Source organism: Solenopsis invicta, chromosome 7, assembly GCF_016802725.1.
Source record: "Solenopsis invicta isolate M01_SB chromosome 7, UNIL_Sinv_3.0, whole genome shotgun sequence".
Lineage (NCBI taxonomy): Eukaryota > Metazoa > Arthropoda > Insecta > Hymenoptera > Formicidae > Solenopsis > Solenopsis invicta.
In genome coordinates, this window is record NC_052670.1 from 18,695,019 (window position 1) to 18,711,303 (window position 16,285).

The 16,285-nt window shown below is 46.3% G+C and overlaps 1 protein-coding gene across 10 annotated transcripts in view; it reads right to left on the reverse strand.

Annotated features, from left to right (window-relative positions):
- The window catches only part of LOC105198614 (metalloendopeptidase OMA1, mitochondrial), a 199,584-nt gene that overhangs the window by 101,269 nt on the left and 82,030 nt on the right, over positions 1-16,285 (reverse strand). For 9 of the 10 annotated variants that reach the window (XR_005575207.1, XM_039451793.1, XM_026139378.2 and 6 more), the window contains one exon: positions 6,978-7,151. The exons of the other annotated variant lie outside the window; for it this stretch is intronic. Coding sequence is in view for 8 of the 9 variants with exons in the window: in XM_039451793.1 (XP_039307727.1) it covers positions 6,978-7,151 (174 nt within the window). In the remaining variant the exon portion in view is untranslated. The remainder of the gene's footprint in view (positions 1-6,977; positions 7,152-16,285) is intronic. 10 annotated transcript variants of the gene reach the window in all.

Genomic DNA, 16,285 nt, shown 5'->3' on the forward strand with positions numbered 1-16,285 from the left:
ATCCACCCAGATGACGCTGACCTCCAGCGTATCTTATGGCGGACGGACCCGTCTGAGGAAGTCCGCGACTACCGTCTTACCACCGTCACCTATGGAACGGCTTCGGCGCCGTTCTTGGCCTTGCGGACACTACGGCAGCTGGCTCAGGACGAATCATCCCGGTTTCCGAGGGGATCGGAAGCTCTCGGTCGCCACTCCTATGTGGATGACATTCTTGCAGGTGGTGACTCTCCCGATGAGGCCAGGGACGTCCAGGAGCAATTGGCTGCGCTGTTGCGCGCAGGGGGGTTCGCCTTGAGCAAGTGGGCCTCCAATTGGAGGAATCTGTGCCCTCGCTCGGATCAAGAAGAGAGATTGTTCTCTACTGAGGCGGTGGGCGCCCTAGGCGTCATCTGGAACCCTCAGAGTGACACTCTCGCCTTGAGAATGTCCCCGCTTGGAGACACACGCTCTGAGGTACCATTGGCCATGACCAAGCGAGGAGCACTTTCGGAAGTGGCCAAGCTCTTTGATCCTCTTGGATGGGCGGCACCGGTCCTCGTGTTTGCCAAGATTTTTCTTCAGGATTTATGGCTGACTGGATGTGATTGGGATGATCCACTGCCCACGGAGCTGACACAGTCGTGGCAGACCTTCCGAGCGTCTCTGCAACAATTGGAGGACGTGCGCTTGCCTCGTTGGGTCAAGCGCGGCTCAGACACGGTCACTCTGGAGCTTCATGGCTTTTCCGATGCTTCGGAGCGAGCCTATGCCGCTGCCGTCTATTTGCGAGCAATGCAGAAGTCGGGCGAAGTTGCGACACACCTATTGGTGGCGCGAACTAAGGTCGCCCCGATAAAAACTCAGAGCATCCCACGCCTTGAGTTGTGCGGGGCTCTACTGCTGGCGAGACTACTCGCTCGTACCGCCGGGGATCTTAGTCTCTCGGTAACGTCGATCTATGCCTGGACGGACGCGCAGGTGGTCCTCAGCTGGATGAAATCCCACGCTTCAAGGTGGAAGCCATTTGTAGCCAACCGAGTGGCTGAAATCCAGAGCCTTCTACCGATCGACCAATGGAACTACATCCCAACGTCGCTCAATCCAGCGGATGCCGCGACGAGAGGGGTCTGCCCAGTGGAATTGCTGACTATGAACTTGTGGTGGCATGGGCCGCCCTGGCTCAGCCAGCCCCGTAACACCTGGCCCGTCCAAAGCGAGCCCGTCGGCGCTACCTTCCGTGACGAAGAGCGGCGGGTAGCTGTACACGAGGCTCACACTCTCCCGGAGGAGACCTTCGTGGAAAGGTTTTCATCTCTGAGTAAGCTTCTTCGAGTAACTGCTTACTGTTTTAGATTCTATCACCATGCGTCGGGACGAGAGCCTTCCCGAAATGGTTATCTTACTGCGGACGAGCTGCACTTTGGCTGCTGTGCGTTGGTGAGAATGGTCCAGGAACGGGCGTTCGAGAGTGAGCTTACTGCGCTGAGAGGCGACCGCCCTGTAGCGCGTCGCTCTCCATTGCGTGGTCTTCACCCTCTCCTTGATGAGACAGGGCTGCTGCACGTGGGAGGAAGGCTTCAAGCGGCTCTAATACCGCAGACGGAGCGGCATCCGTTGCTTCTCCCAAGGTCCGGACACTTCACGATGCTGGTGATCAGACACGCGCATTTGGCTACCTTTCATGGAGGCCCTCAGCTGATGAGGGGCTACTTGATGCGCCACTTCTGGATCTTGGGCGGCGCCTCGCAAATCCGGATGATCGCGCGGCAGTGCGTACGCTGTGCGCGCTATAGAGCTGCAACAGGTCAACAGCGCATGGGCCAGTTACCGATGGAGAGGGTGCGTCCATCGCGTCCTTTCCTCTCGTCTGGCGTGGATTACGCTGGACCGCTTCGTATACGAACCTCCAAGGGGCAAGGTCACAAGGCAACAAAGGGCTACATATGCCTTTTTATTTGCCTTGTCACGAAGGCTATCCACTTGGAAGCGGTAACAGATCTTACGACCCATGCATTCATTGCGGCTTTCCGCCGCTTTATCTGTCGCCGAGGTCGATGTGTCTCGCTCCTCAGCGACAACGGCACCAACTTCCATGGTGCGGATGCGGAACTGAGAGGGATGTTCCATAAAGCCTCCAAATTTCATCGTGAGGTCGGTGCTTGTCTCGCGAATGATGGGACGAACTGGACATTTATTCCTCCTCGCGCCCCTCATTTTGGCGGCCTGTGGGAGGCTGGCGTGCGCTCCACCAAGTACCATCTGCGTCGCCTCATAGGGGATCACACCCTCACTTTCGAGGAGCGAGCCACTTTGCTGTGCCAAATTGAGGCTTACCTCAATTCGAGGCCACTAAGCCCGCTGAGCTCCGATCCACAGGATCTCACGGCTCTTACGCCGGGGCATTTTTTGGTTGGCGAACTGCTTACCAACCTGCCCGAGCCGGCTTCACCCGGGGCTGCATCCAGCTTGCTAAATCGTTGGCGGTTGGTTTCAGCGTTACGGACTCATTTTTGGCAGAGATGGGCCAAGGAGTATCTTCATCATCTGCAGCAGTCTACCAAATGGCACACTGGCCGACGCAACTTTACCATCGGAGACCTTGTCCTGATCAAAAACGAAGTGTTGCCCCCGGCTAAGTGGCCCCTGGGACGTGTCACGGCGGTGAGCCCGGGACCGGATGGACTCGTACGGGTGATCACCGTAAGGACGGCCTCCTCCACGCTGACGCGCCCGGTCACCAAACTGTGCCTGTTACGCCCGGAGGCGACGGAGGATCTACGTCCCGCGCAGGACTACGCCGAGGACGTCGCCAGGGCTCCCAACTAATACTTAAGCCATAGAAGGGACTGCCGCTTCACGGAGTTCCGCCGGCAGGGTCCCACGAGCATTGCGTCCGTTTCGTCAACTTGACGAGGCGGGCGGAATGTTCGCATTCTTATTGTCTACTCTGTAAATCTAGCCTAGATGGCTGTACCTGCCGGCCGAGTTCCCGCTGCCCGGTGGATCGAGGAGCTGGAGCGGGAATTCGGCAGGCAGGGGTAAGGACGACGCGCGGCTTGCCGGCTTGGGTAGCGCGCGCCTGCCCGCTTTTGTATTTTCGTCGCGAGAAAACCGAGTGCTCATTAAAACGAATCTGTGATTTCTAAACCGAGACTTCTCTTTTTCTTTGTTCGCCTACTCCGACCTCTGACTCTGTGGAAAGGCTCCAAGTTGCTTAAAATTAAGGCAACCGAGCTGAAGATACGAACACCCCATATTAAGTAAACTAGTGATGTCATATTTTCACTTCATAGTTACACAATCGGGTGAATATTTTCACGTGAAATAAAAATGTGAGAAGTAAACCATCGCACCGAAGTTAGACAATCGATGCCCTTGACGCGTATGAGCAAGAGAGCAAGCATATAGGGAGGGAGTGGGAGCGCAATACGGGAGGCAGCGCAATATAATGGGAGGGAGCGAAAGAGCAAACACATGTGCGCTTCCGTCATCTATGATAACACCGCGAAATGACATCACCCCCCCCCCTCTCAAGGCGCGGTTAGCACGGCAAAGAGAACATTGGCGTGCGAGCGAGAAGACATACGTATGTGGAGGGAGTGAGAGCGCACGTATATGGAAGGGAGCGAGAAAACAGTGTTCTTCCTTAAGTAATATTACCTATACCATGATTAGCGCCGCGAGGTGGCATCACCCCCCTTCAAGGCGTAGTCAGCACTGCAAAGATGTTGCCGTAAAATGTTCCTCCCGCTCCCCGTGTGACATCATCTCGATCAGTACGGCAAAGACACGCGCCCTAAATTCCCCCCTGTTCCCCGCACCCCCCTCAGATCCCTGAGTTGGAATCCGCCTTATTATACTACTTAAGAACGCATAACATACACAACCCAACGTGACACGACGCGAATTAAGACTATTAGTTCCTGCGTATTGGACGCGGGAACGCTTGGTAAAATGCGACGCGGCAATTAAGCATACCCGCATCTCCACTCGACCCTGCATCGTACTTTGCCGCGTGGCAAGCGTTCACAAGTCCAGTATGCAGGAGACAATAGTCTTCGCGTCGGGTCACGTCGGATTGTGTACGTTACGCGTTCTTATTTCAAATGATTTCAAGTCGAGTAATTAACTATTAATACTAATTAATAATAATGAAGTAATAGAATTGTTCGTAAATCATTCTTGTGCTATCCATCAAGTGTATGAGTAAATGTGGAAGTATTATAAATTTTGTGATACAATTTTTAAGGGAAAAACAAACTTGGTGTATTTCTTGACGTTAATTCGTCACATAGGAACATGATCTTTATGCTACTTCTCCATGATCGTGAAATTCATCCAAGTTGCAACAGTAAAAATGTCCAATCTATCAAGAGACTGAGAGAGAAAGAGAGAGAGAGAGAGAGAGAGAAGTGTTTGTGTGTATGTGCGCGCGTATGCGTATGTGTTTTATGCTTTTGTGTAATAGAATAATTTTCATTGTCAGACAATTGATTGCAAGGGTGCTTCGTGTAAGAGCCCGCGTCGGACGGTAAGTTGCGCCGCCTCTGTCAATCATGCCTACACGGCCCGTGATTCGCTAACTTTATACTTTTATAATTCAAAAAGTAAGCGTCAGAAAAAATTTTCGTATAAGAAAAATCGTCTCAAAATTTATCCAAGAACACGTCCTTACAGGAACACATAAGTCGTTCTGAATCATCCTGTATAGTAGGGGAGTAGGGTAAATCGGACCTGTTTGCAGTTTTTGCTGTCTGTAAGATACAACTAAAGTCCGATCGTAAAACCGAAGATGCCGTTAAAAAGATAATTTAATTCCCTTCATTTTTGCTTGAAACTATTTTAATGTATCTCTCACCTGCGTTGAACTATAATAGAAAATGTAAAAACGCTTTTTCCAATCAAATTTGAAACCACTGGTCCCAAATTGGACCACCCCTTGGTTCAAATAAGACACTTCTATTTTTATCAATTCTTAGATAGAATTGTAAGAAATTTTAATGTATTTTTTTTTTAATTTTGAGTCAAAACAATATTTTGGCGGAAATTGTATGTATGGTCTATTATAAAAACATATTTTGGCGGAAACTATTAGGAGTACAAATCGAAAGCCGCCGTTTTCCAGTAGATGGCGCCAGCGGTAAATGCTGGCGCCAAACGTTAGATCAAAAATTTTTAATGTAAGGTTGGGCATCTGACAACAATTCCTTATCATTGCAGTTGTGAATTTTTATCGGCGTTATATATTTTTTTGTGATCGAAAATGTCGAAATTTGTGCCCAATAAGCGTCATTTGCGAAGTTTTGCTTTTTGCCTTCAATTCAAAAAAATCTGCGGCTGAGGCGCGTCGAATGATTGTAAAAACTTATGGTGAGGCTTCCATTAGTGAAAGAACGTGTCGAGAATGGTTCCAACGCTTCAAAAGTGGTGATTTCGGCGTAGAGGACAAGGAGCGTCCTGGACAGGTGAAAAAGTTTGAAGACGCACAATTGGAAACATTACTGAATGAAGATTCATCTCAAACGCAACAGCAGCTTGCAGATTCATTGGGCGTGACTCAACAAGCTATTTCACATCGTTTGAAAACCATGGGAATGATCCAAAAGCATGGACACTGGGTGCCATACGAATAAAAGCCGAGAGACGTCGAACGGCGTTTTTTCGCGTGCGAACAGCTGCTCCAACGGCAAAAATGGAAGGGTTTTCTGCATCGTATTGTAACCGGCGATGAAAAGTGGATCCATTATGATAATCCAAAGCGAAAAAAATCGTGGGGCTACCGCGGCCATGCATCAACATCAACGGCCAAGCCAAACATCCATGGCTCGAAGCTCATGCTGTGTATTTGGTGGGACCAGCTCGGCGTGATTTATTATGAGCTGTTGCAACCGGGTGAAACCATCACAGGAGCTCGCTACCGAACACAACTAATGCGTTTGAGCCGAGCATTGCAGGAAAAACGGCCACAATACGAGCAAAGACACGAAAAAGTAATGTTGCTGCACGACAACGCTCGGCCACATGTTGCTCAGGTCGTTAAAACCTATCTGGAAACATTGAAATGGGACGTCTTACCTCATCCGCCGTATTCTCCTGACATCGCCCCTTCAGATTACTACTTGTTCCGATCAATGGCGCATGGCCTGGCTGAGCAGCACTTCCATTATTACGAAGACGCCACAAACTGGGTCGATTCGTGGATCGCCGCAAAAGACGAGCAGTTTTTTCGACGCGGGATTCGTATGCTGCCCGAAAGGTGGGAGAAAGTAGTGGCCAGCGATGGACAATACTTTCAAGAATAAGTATGTAACCATTTTTCAACAATCAATCCTCAAATTTTGACATAAAACGGCGATTTTCAATTTGTACTCCTAATAATAACTTTTAAATAATAATTTAAAAAGATTTTCTTTTTTTAAATTTTTGCTCGATGGCTGAAAATACATATTCGCGACTATTTTATGAAGGACAGAAAACTGTCAAACCGCTGTAACATGTTCGGTGTCTTATAAGAACCTCACATTATAAATGGCACGCCAATCTACTTAACCGTACTTATTTAAATTAAAAAGGTCCTATTTGGAACATGGTCCAATTTAGCTCACTCTCTCTTATTAATTTTATAATTTATTAATATTTCATAAGTGTGCGTGCATACGTGTGTAAATGTCGGAGTATCTTTATCAGTTTTTTAAAATGCTGTAGCTTAATGAAACATTATCAAAAAATACTTTTAACAAAATGGTTCTTACAATGAAGTTCTTGTGTGAAAACTTACTTCTTATAAAGGTTTCTTACTTTGAAGCTAAACTATTTGCCGCAAAAAATTTAAAAAAATATTACAATGTACTTGAGTGGCATTTTTTCAAAAATTTTTCAAGATTTTTTTGTACTTAACTTTTCATGAAATACAAGAAAATGCTCAAGCATATTAAAACTGTTAAGCCATAATATATATTATATTACTGTATAATATTGATAATATGTATACATACCGGCAAGATATATGAATTCGTCAATGGTGTATTAATAACTGTTAAAGTCCATTGTATATCTCTCATCGATTTTAAGTCTTTATTGGCTATAAAAATTTTTTCAATCACCCTTATAAGTCTCTTGTAAGCTGGATGATCGTGCGATACTAAATCTTTTTTATGAGCTTCCAAATGCTAAATAAAATAAGATTTTGTTATATAATATGTAAACTTTTCAGAAACGTTCTTAAATATCCTTGCAAAAATTTTTCTCATATCTCGAAATATTTTAAATAATTGTTTTATATTTTTTTCAAAAATTATAGAATGAGAAATTCTCTCAGCAAACAAAAATAAATTCAAATAAATTAAAAATTATAATTTATTTTAATTTAGTTCCTTGTTCGCGCTTTAAAAATTTTTTTAATGGACTCAAATAGACTTTCGTGAACTCTTTAAGTGGCAAACTTTACGACCTTTGTTGCTTGTGCGTGCTCATCAAAATCGCTTTCTTGCGCGCTAAACGCCTGTGTGCGGTTTTCGTCCAAGTGGTGTGATTTTCGCTTCAAAATCGGCGTTTAAACATTTCATGTGCGTGTATATCATATAGAAACGCATGGTGTTATTTTTCGAGTTTTCCTAGCTCTAGGAGTAAAAATACTGTGTGCGTGTAGTGCGTGCCGTGCTTTTCTCTTGAATTCGGCGTTTGAATGACGAAAGTCGGTCAGGATTCGCCAGATCTAAAACGATTTTCTTTAAATGCGAGCACGCGATCGGTCCGGCATAGCGTTCGCGAACTCATCCACGAGGATGAGATCCGATAGCGCACAGTGCAATAGCCCACCAACCAATCATTTTGACTTATCTAACCCAACCAACGAGAAAACTCTAAGCATCGACCGCTGTGAGTGGTGGTGGGCTATAGGTCCCGTGCGCTATCGGGATCCGCCCCATCCACGGTGCTCGAGTGCGGTTTGCATAAAAATCGATGACCGCAGAACATAACTAATATAGTGGGGACACTTGATGCCGCTTCTGGGATACCCTCCGAAATCTGGGGAAATTCCCTAGATCTAGGGGATTTTTCCGAAAATTGTATTTTTGGACTTGCGGACCCTCGGGGGGGGGGGCTTGTTCCTGCTGATTCCGTCAAGCTGCGGTGCACAAATCTTTGGTTCTTCGTATTCGTCCGATCCTAGTGACTTTTTGTGCCGCGCCATTGGTGGACGTTCTTTCCTCTGTCGTTGACTACATGGGGGCTCCACGTGAATAAGCGAATGCCTCCCTCGCTTGTCTGCTGTTTGGCCTGCGAAATTCAGGATACCGGATTGATGGGATACTGGTGACTTTTCAGTGATCTCTTTTGACCACTTGTTTTGGGGCCGCTGTCGTTTGGCCTGGAGTCTGGCTGACACAAGCGTGCCGCTCTTTCTGTGCAGTCCGGCGTATCCGAGTGGAGTGCGGTTGAGACTGATTAGCGGATCTCTCCCTCTCTCGTGCCCTCCAGCACCGGGTGACATCGGTTTAATCGGGCAGATTGGCGCCTGGCCGGCTGCCCTCCTTTCTCTGGCCGCTTGTTGTTGCAGTCTTCCTTCTCGACCATGACTCTGTCCTGCACGATATGCAAACGCTTTATCTCGGCGACTGACGCCTTGTGCTGCAATCGCAATCCAAAGCACATCTTCCACGAGAAGTGTGCTAGTAGTCAGCTCGCTCCTGCTTCGGAGTCCCTTAATTCTTCCGCGACTTCTTGTCCTACCTGCCAATCTCAGGGTCTCCTCGGGAGCCTGTCTAATGCTCGTGACCCGGTGTCGACTGCTCCCGCAGCTCAGCCGGACTCTCTCAGAGACCTCATCGCTGCGGTGCTAACCAAGGTCGAAAACGTCGAGCGCAGGTTGCTGGACCTCCCCGCGCTAAGAGAACAATTGCAAAATCTTCCCGCCATGAAGGAACAACTCACCTCCCTGGAGCGCAGCGTTTAGCGATCTCTGGGCGCCATCAAGACCAAGACCGAGGAGCTGGCTTCGACCGTGCGACAGTTTGACGAGAAGCAGTCAAACTTAAATGCCCGCGTGCGCGCCTTGGAGGCGCGCCCTTCCGGTGGCCTTGGCGCTGCTGCGGGCGATCTCGAAAAACGCCTTGGAACGCTCGAGCGTGCTGGGCTCAGCTCTGAGCTCATCCTGTTCGGGGTGAGAAAGCTTCCCTCGGAAGACGCTCGTGCCGTTGTGGCCAGTATTGCCTCCACACCGGGAATCGGGATTCCTACGGGTGAGATGGTATCCTGCGTGCGGATTCCGTCAAAGAGTGATCGTCCCAAGCCAATCATCGTCTGACTCTTCAAGCAACGCTCGCGATCGTTGGATCAACGCGAGAAAGGCCAGCGGTGTCCTTGAGGGTGCGGAGGTGTCTGCGAATCTTTCCGACTTCAGGATCGATTTCAACAAGCGGCTACCAGCGTCCACGTGGATCATCCTTGACGAGGCGAGGCGCGCTGTTCGCGAGGGCAGATTACCCCGTGCCTGGGTCCGCGGCGGCATTGTTTACGTTAAGCGTCACTCGGACACCTCCCCCATCAGGGTCCGTCATCGGGAACATCTCGACGGCCTTATTGCCGGTCCCCCTCCTCCGGTCGCCCCTCTGGGACTCCTGGACTTTCCGGCGCTGTTTCGTCGGCGGCTGCGCGTGCGCGACTCCTCGTGCCAGCTGCCCCCCTTCCGCCAGCCCCTGGCGACCCTGGAACTAGGCTTGCGGCTGTCGCTCGGTTCTCGTCGCGTAATGCTTGACGCCCGCTTGCCACTCTTTCGGCTGCAAGTAACCCGCTTAGACTCTGCCACGTCAACTGCCAATTCCTCCTCCCTCATTTCTGCAAATTTCGGGATTTTTTCACTCGTAGTCCCTACGACTTAATTGCGATGTCAAAAATGTAGCTTAAGGGGTTACACTACTCTGCAAATTTTTTTTTCGATTTTTTTTTTATTGGCTTAAATGATGTATAAACTATCTAAAAATAATATCCAAAAGCAATTTTGGGTGAAAACCGACTATAAATAATTTTTTTATCTTATTTTCGTAAGCGCCTTGGAGCGCTCTGAAACGTTTAAAACGGCCGCTCGGCTGCGAGCGGCATTTTAAGTGTATTACAACTCTGTTGGTAATTTTTTCCGATAAAAGTCAGTTATACTTCTTCGAAGCGTTGACAGATGGCGTTAGAAATATTTTCGAAAAGCCATATGACGTCATTGTAACCGTTAAGCTAACGGTAAACACGCAGCAAGCAATTCCACGTGCTACTCCGAGTTACGCGCTTATGTGCTTTACTTCAGTGTTATTAAGTAGTTTTTGATAACAAAATGAGTGAGAAAGTGTACAGTGGCAAGAAAGGAACCAGATCATCATCAACTCGTGCCAGTATAAACAGAATTTCCAACAGGAAGCCGTCCGGCCGCCGTAGCTTCGAAGGCGACACCGAGGCAGTTTCTAGGCTCGCGAAAAAACTAAAATCTGCAACATCCAAAGATGATATTGAAGTCAATAGTGCATTTGGCTACCGCATTGTGAATTTTATTCATGTTTTTACCGTGTTGTCGCAAATTCTAGTGTGTCAAAATTGCGCAGGTAATGTTACTTTTTCGGAGTCGTGCATACGCGGTCTTGGATTTAAGATCGTTGTACAATGTGAAAAGTGCGGAAGTACTACTATTGACAGTAGCCCTCTAATTAACGGCAATGCTTTTGATATAAATAGACGCTTCATCTTTGCTATGAGACTAATTGGTATTGGGATGCAAGGAATACATAAATTTTGCACGTTCATGTGTCTCCCAAAACCAATGTCTCAAAATTCATACGATAAAATTGTGAAATGTATAGCAATAGCTACGGACGCTGTGAAATGTAAAGTCTTACGTGAAGCTGTCGAAGAGGAAAAGAAGATTTCTGTAGAAAAAAGACAACATGAAGGACTGTCAGTGTCGGGGGACGGCTTCTGGAGAAAGCGTGGCTTTTCTTCTCTTTTTGGATTTTCAAGTTTGATTGGATGGTTTACAGGAAAAGTAATTGATATTTTTGTAAAATCGAAATACTGCTAGGGGTGCGAACATTGGGAGAAGCAAAAAAACACCGCTGAATACGAAGAATGGAAAAATGTACACGAAAACAACTGTCAAGTAAATCATAGTGGAAGTGCAGGAAAAATAGAGTCCGACGCTATAGTTGAAATGTTCTCGCGTTCTGAGTCTACATGCAATGTTCGATACGCTTACTACATCGGAGATGGTGATAGCAAGACATACAAGAGTATCCAAGATGCCAAGCCGTACGGTGACTTTCCTGTGACTAAAAAAGAATGCATAGGACATGTGCAAAAAAGGATCGGAACAAGATTGCGCAATTTGAAGAAAGAAGCTAAACATCTTGGTGGTCGAGGAAAGTTGACTGGAAAGTTGATTGACGAAATGAGTATTTATTACGAACTGGCTATACGTCGAAATATAGATTCGATAGATAATATGCGCAAAGAAATATATGCTACATTGTACCATAAAATATCGACGGATGAAAATCCTCAACACGACAGATGTCCCGAAGGCGAAGATTCTTGGTGTTCTTGGCAAAGAGCTAAAGCCTCGCATACTCTCGAACTATATGTATACTCATAAACCAGCTATGCCAATGCAAGTATTCGATGCTGTTCAACCAATTTATAAAGATCTAACGAGAGAAGATCTTCTCTCCCGTTGCCTCGGAGGATTCACTCAGAATGCGAATGAAAGTTTAAATTCCATCGTTTGGTCAATAGCGCCGAAAACGATATCCAGCGGCAAAACCGTGGTTGATATTGCAACTGACATTGCTGTAATTACATTTAATTGTGGTTTTCAAGGACTATTAGATGTTATAAGCACATTTCAATTGAAGATTAATACACAATTACACAACTTTGTCATGGAAGTCGATCGACGTCGAGTTACAGCTGCCAACCGCTCAGCATCGAATAATCGAAAAAACACTCGAAAAGACCTTGCATCGTTGAGAAAAGAGGCTCAAGAGCAAAATGAATGCTTGGAAGGGCAGTTATACGGTGCTGGAATAGTAGAGTAAAGGTAAAAAAATTTGCAAGCCAATAGTTTAAATATTTCATATCGTAAATGTGTCATGAAACTTTAAACGCGTTTTTCTCAAAACTAAGTTTTTCAAACTTGCGTTGTCAGAAACTCAGTCAATTTTCAACGGATTTACCTGAAATTTTAACTGTAGCTTCTAAAATAGATTGTCTATGGAAGTACACAGAGTTTTTAAGATTGATAAAAAATTACATTTTTTATGAACAATTTAAAGTCGATTTTTTCCCCAAAAAATGAAAAAAAAATTAAAATTGATGCCAATTTGTGAATTTTCACAAAAAAATTAAAATCCTGTGTACTTCCACAGAAAAACTAATGTAGTTTAAGAAAAAAATTTTTTTTTGCTCTAGGTGGCGTACGAGTGCTGAAACCGACTACGCCGTTTACCGCTTCAGAAAAAACATACTTTCCAATAATATAGTGCCACAGCGCCATTTTGTATTATAAATTAAAATAAAAAATATTTTTGTACACCTTAATACATGTGTAATGAAGACATAAAATTTCATTTTAATCCATTCGTTTGTAATCGAGAAAACAATTCCCAAAAAAAGGTTTATTTTTCAGTGCGCCAGAGTAGTGTAACCCCTTAAGCCACAATGTCCTGACGACCTCGTCCGCCTCCCAGGTTTTTCGCTTTTGAGAGTCGATAGGGTAGGAAAAGGGGGTGGAAGGGTAGGCGTCTACGTGCGCGACGGGCTCTCCGCCGGAATCCTTGCTGCATCCGCTCCGCTCTACTGCGGCGAGTTCATGCTCGTGAAGATCTCTGTTACCGGTTCCAGACCTTTTCTGCTGGGGATCGTTTATCAATCTCCCAAGCTCGGTCACCTCATTAACTTCCAGTCCGAATTTGAGCGGCTCCTTCCGTCCTTTTCGACTGCGGTTATCATCGGCGATTTTAACATCGACCTGAACCGCTCATCTTTCGATGCCACGTCTCTTCGCGATTTCAATGCCAGCAACGATCTCTACATTATACCGTTCTCAGATACTCACCACACAGCTTCCTCCCATTCTCAAATTGACCTCGTCAGTAGCGGCTCTTTCCTAATCTCTTTCAATCAGTATCCAATCCCGTTTCTTTCACTCCAAGACTTAATCACGGTATCTCTCAACTGTAATTTTAATCGTCTTCCGCCTCGCGTGATCTCGGTCCATGACTTCTCCCGATACACTAAGGACTCTCTTTTCGACCACCTTACTTCCATCGACTGGACCCCTTTCCGTCTCTCCGATATGCTTGACGATAAAGTTGCCATTCTCACCGATCTACTTCGGGAGACCCTCGATACCTTGGTGCCGCTTCGTTCTTTTCACGTAAGAAGACCCCCGGCCTCATGGATCAATCGGCGTATCCGCACTTACATGTGCGAAAGAGACCAAGTGGCCACAAGGGCCTTCCGTCTGACCCCTTATCCTGCTAACCTAACCTATCCACTTTCCGTTCTCTGCGTAATAAAGTCAACGCTGCTCTTGATGATGCCCGTAGCAACTTCTTGCATCAGCATCTAGACTCCGCTGCCTCTCGGTCGCAACTATGGGCCAAGCTTCGATCCATAGGTCTCGTCCAATCACGCTCCTCTACTCAGCTTCTCATCTTCTCCCCTGACTAGCTCAATGTTTATTTCTCTTCTGTTCATCCTGTCTCCCATCCCCCTCCTCCTCCTCCTCCCCTTCCACACCTTCCCTCTTCGCCTCCTTTCCTAACTCTCCTCCCCCCCTGTTCTCCTCCCACTCCACCTACTTCTTTATCTGATACTTCCTCTTTCTACTTTGCGTACATTATCCCCGAAGCGCTAATAAAAGCGCTGACCTCACGTTCGTCTAACTCTGCTGGTCCTGACTCTCTCTCACACCGTTTTATCCACGACTGTCCTCCCATCATTTTCTATTATGTCCTGGACCTTCTGAACTTCTCCCTAGACTCGTCTTCCTTTCCCTCCCAATGAAAGTGTTCCCATGTCATTCCTCTTCCCAAGGTCGAAGTCCCTTCCTCCCTCTCCGATTATCGCCCTATTTCTCTACTATGCTATCTTTCCAAAATCCTAGAACGTATTGTCGTTGACCAGTTATCGTCTTACCTTTCCCATCGCCTCCTCCTTGATCCTCTCCAATCTGGCTTTCGAAAGGGATGCAGCACGCAAACGGCTCTCGTAAAACTGACGGACAATGTCAGGATGGCCATCGACCAGAGGAGTCACCCTGCTTATCTTATTTGACTTCTTCAAAGCCTTCGATTCCGTCAGCCATGAACTGCTGCTGCGTAAGCTCCCTTCGTTCCTCTCCGCTCCGGTACAACGCTGGCTCAAGTCCCACCTCACCAATAGATTTCATCGCGTCAGAGGCTCCAATGGCTTTTCCTCCTGGTCCCGCCTTTCCTTTGGTGTCCCCCAGGGATCTATCCTCGGTCCCCTGCTTTTTGTCAAGTACATCAATGACCTAAGGACTGTGATCTGTCACTGTCATCACATTCTATATGCCGACGATCTGCAGATGTATTTCCATTTTCCTCCTGGCGAGCTCGAGGTCGCTCTGGGGAGAATCCAGAAAGACATCTCGGCGATTGAACGATGAGCGCTTAACAACCGCCTCACCATGAACATTAGAAAGACCAAGGCCATGCTCTTGGGTAGTGCACGCTATATTAACAACATTCGCACAAACACTGTCGTCTCTCTCAAACTTAACGACACTCCTATCGAGTTCGTGGACCGGGTTGTCAATCTTGGACTGACCCTCACCCCTACCCTCAATTGGTCTGAACAGGTCAGAGCGGTCTCACAGCGCGTTAACGGTGTCTTGTGGCGCCTGAAATATTTCAGGCACAGCCTTTCATGTCCTCTTCGCGTTCGCTTGGTGTCCTCCCTGGCCTTCCCCTTCTTCGACTATTGCTCCGCGGTCCCGACCTCACGGGGCAACAGAGCCTCAAACTCGGTCGCCTGATGAACGCGTGCGTCAGATTTATTTTCAACCTACGCTGGGACGACCACGTCTCACATTCTTATTCTCAGCTAGACTGGCGTCGGATAAGCGATCCTATCACCTAGGATGCTTCATCTTCTCCATCCTGCGCTCCGGGACGCCCTCCTATCTGACGACCAGGTTACTCCCCTATCCGAGGCCTCGTGCCACCTCTCGAGGCTCCTCGCTCGACCTCGCCGTTCCTACCTGCCGCACCTCTACCTATCAGCGTTCCTTTGCCTCAGCTGCTCCACTACTTTGGAACTCCCACCTTCCATCCGTAACGCTGAATCAATCGGCTCCTTTAAACGTGACCTTGGTAGATATTTGCGGCAGGGGGGGGGGGAAGCACCTAGTCCAACTTACTCATTGATCCGGCCTACTATTTTTTTCTTCGCCACTTGCTCAAACCGCGCGTTTATTATATCTTCTCCTCCACAATGATCTCTATTATCATTATAATTATTACTATTATTATCATTTTTATTTTTATTTTGTTTACAAACAACGGAGCGTCTATTCTGTTCGTTTATTATTACTATTATTCTTATTTTTACTATTATTATCACCATTATTATTACTATCATTTCTATGCTTACTCCTTCTTTTTCTTTTTGCCATTGTCCAAAGCGAGCGAGCTCGCAAACCATTCTTTTCAGTTTCGCATCTTTCTCTGTCAAATTCTCGTTCCTCTGGTCACCCTTATTGCCTTTTCTTTACTTTATGTTTTGAGTCTACCTGTTACTTAGCACGTCCTTCGCATTACTCATATTCTTGTAAATGATGAAAGGAGTGAATACACGCACCATTTCGTTTTACTTCACCTGTCTACACTCTCGCTCCTCTCGTCATCTATGATTTTGACATCTGTTTCATTGTTTTTCTTCTTTTTCTTTTGTTTATTTCTGTTATTTTACCATTATTCTTAGTTATTATTACTATTTTTTTTCTCTTTTTATTTTTGTCTCTTTCTTGTAAATAGCAGAAGGGGCGAATATTCTTTTAATTTTATTTTATTTTATATAATCTTACTTTTTTCTTTCTTTTTTTTCTTTGCTTTTTTCTCTTTTCTTTTTTTTCTCCATTTCTTTTTCATGGACTCCTTCGCTCCTACTGTCATCTGATCATTTTTTTATTATTGTATTATATATATTTATATATTTTTTTCTTTTTTCTTTTCTATTTTTATTTTATTTTGTTATTTTTATTCAATCTTCTCACCATCTTCTCACCTGTACAAATTGG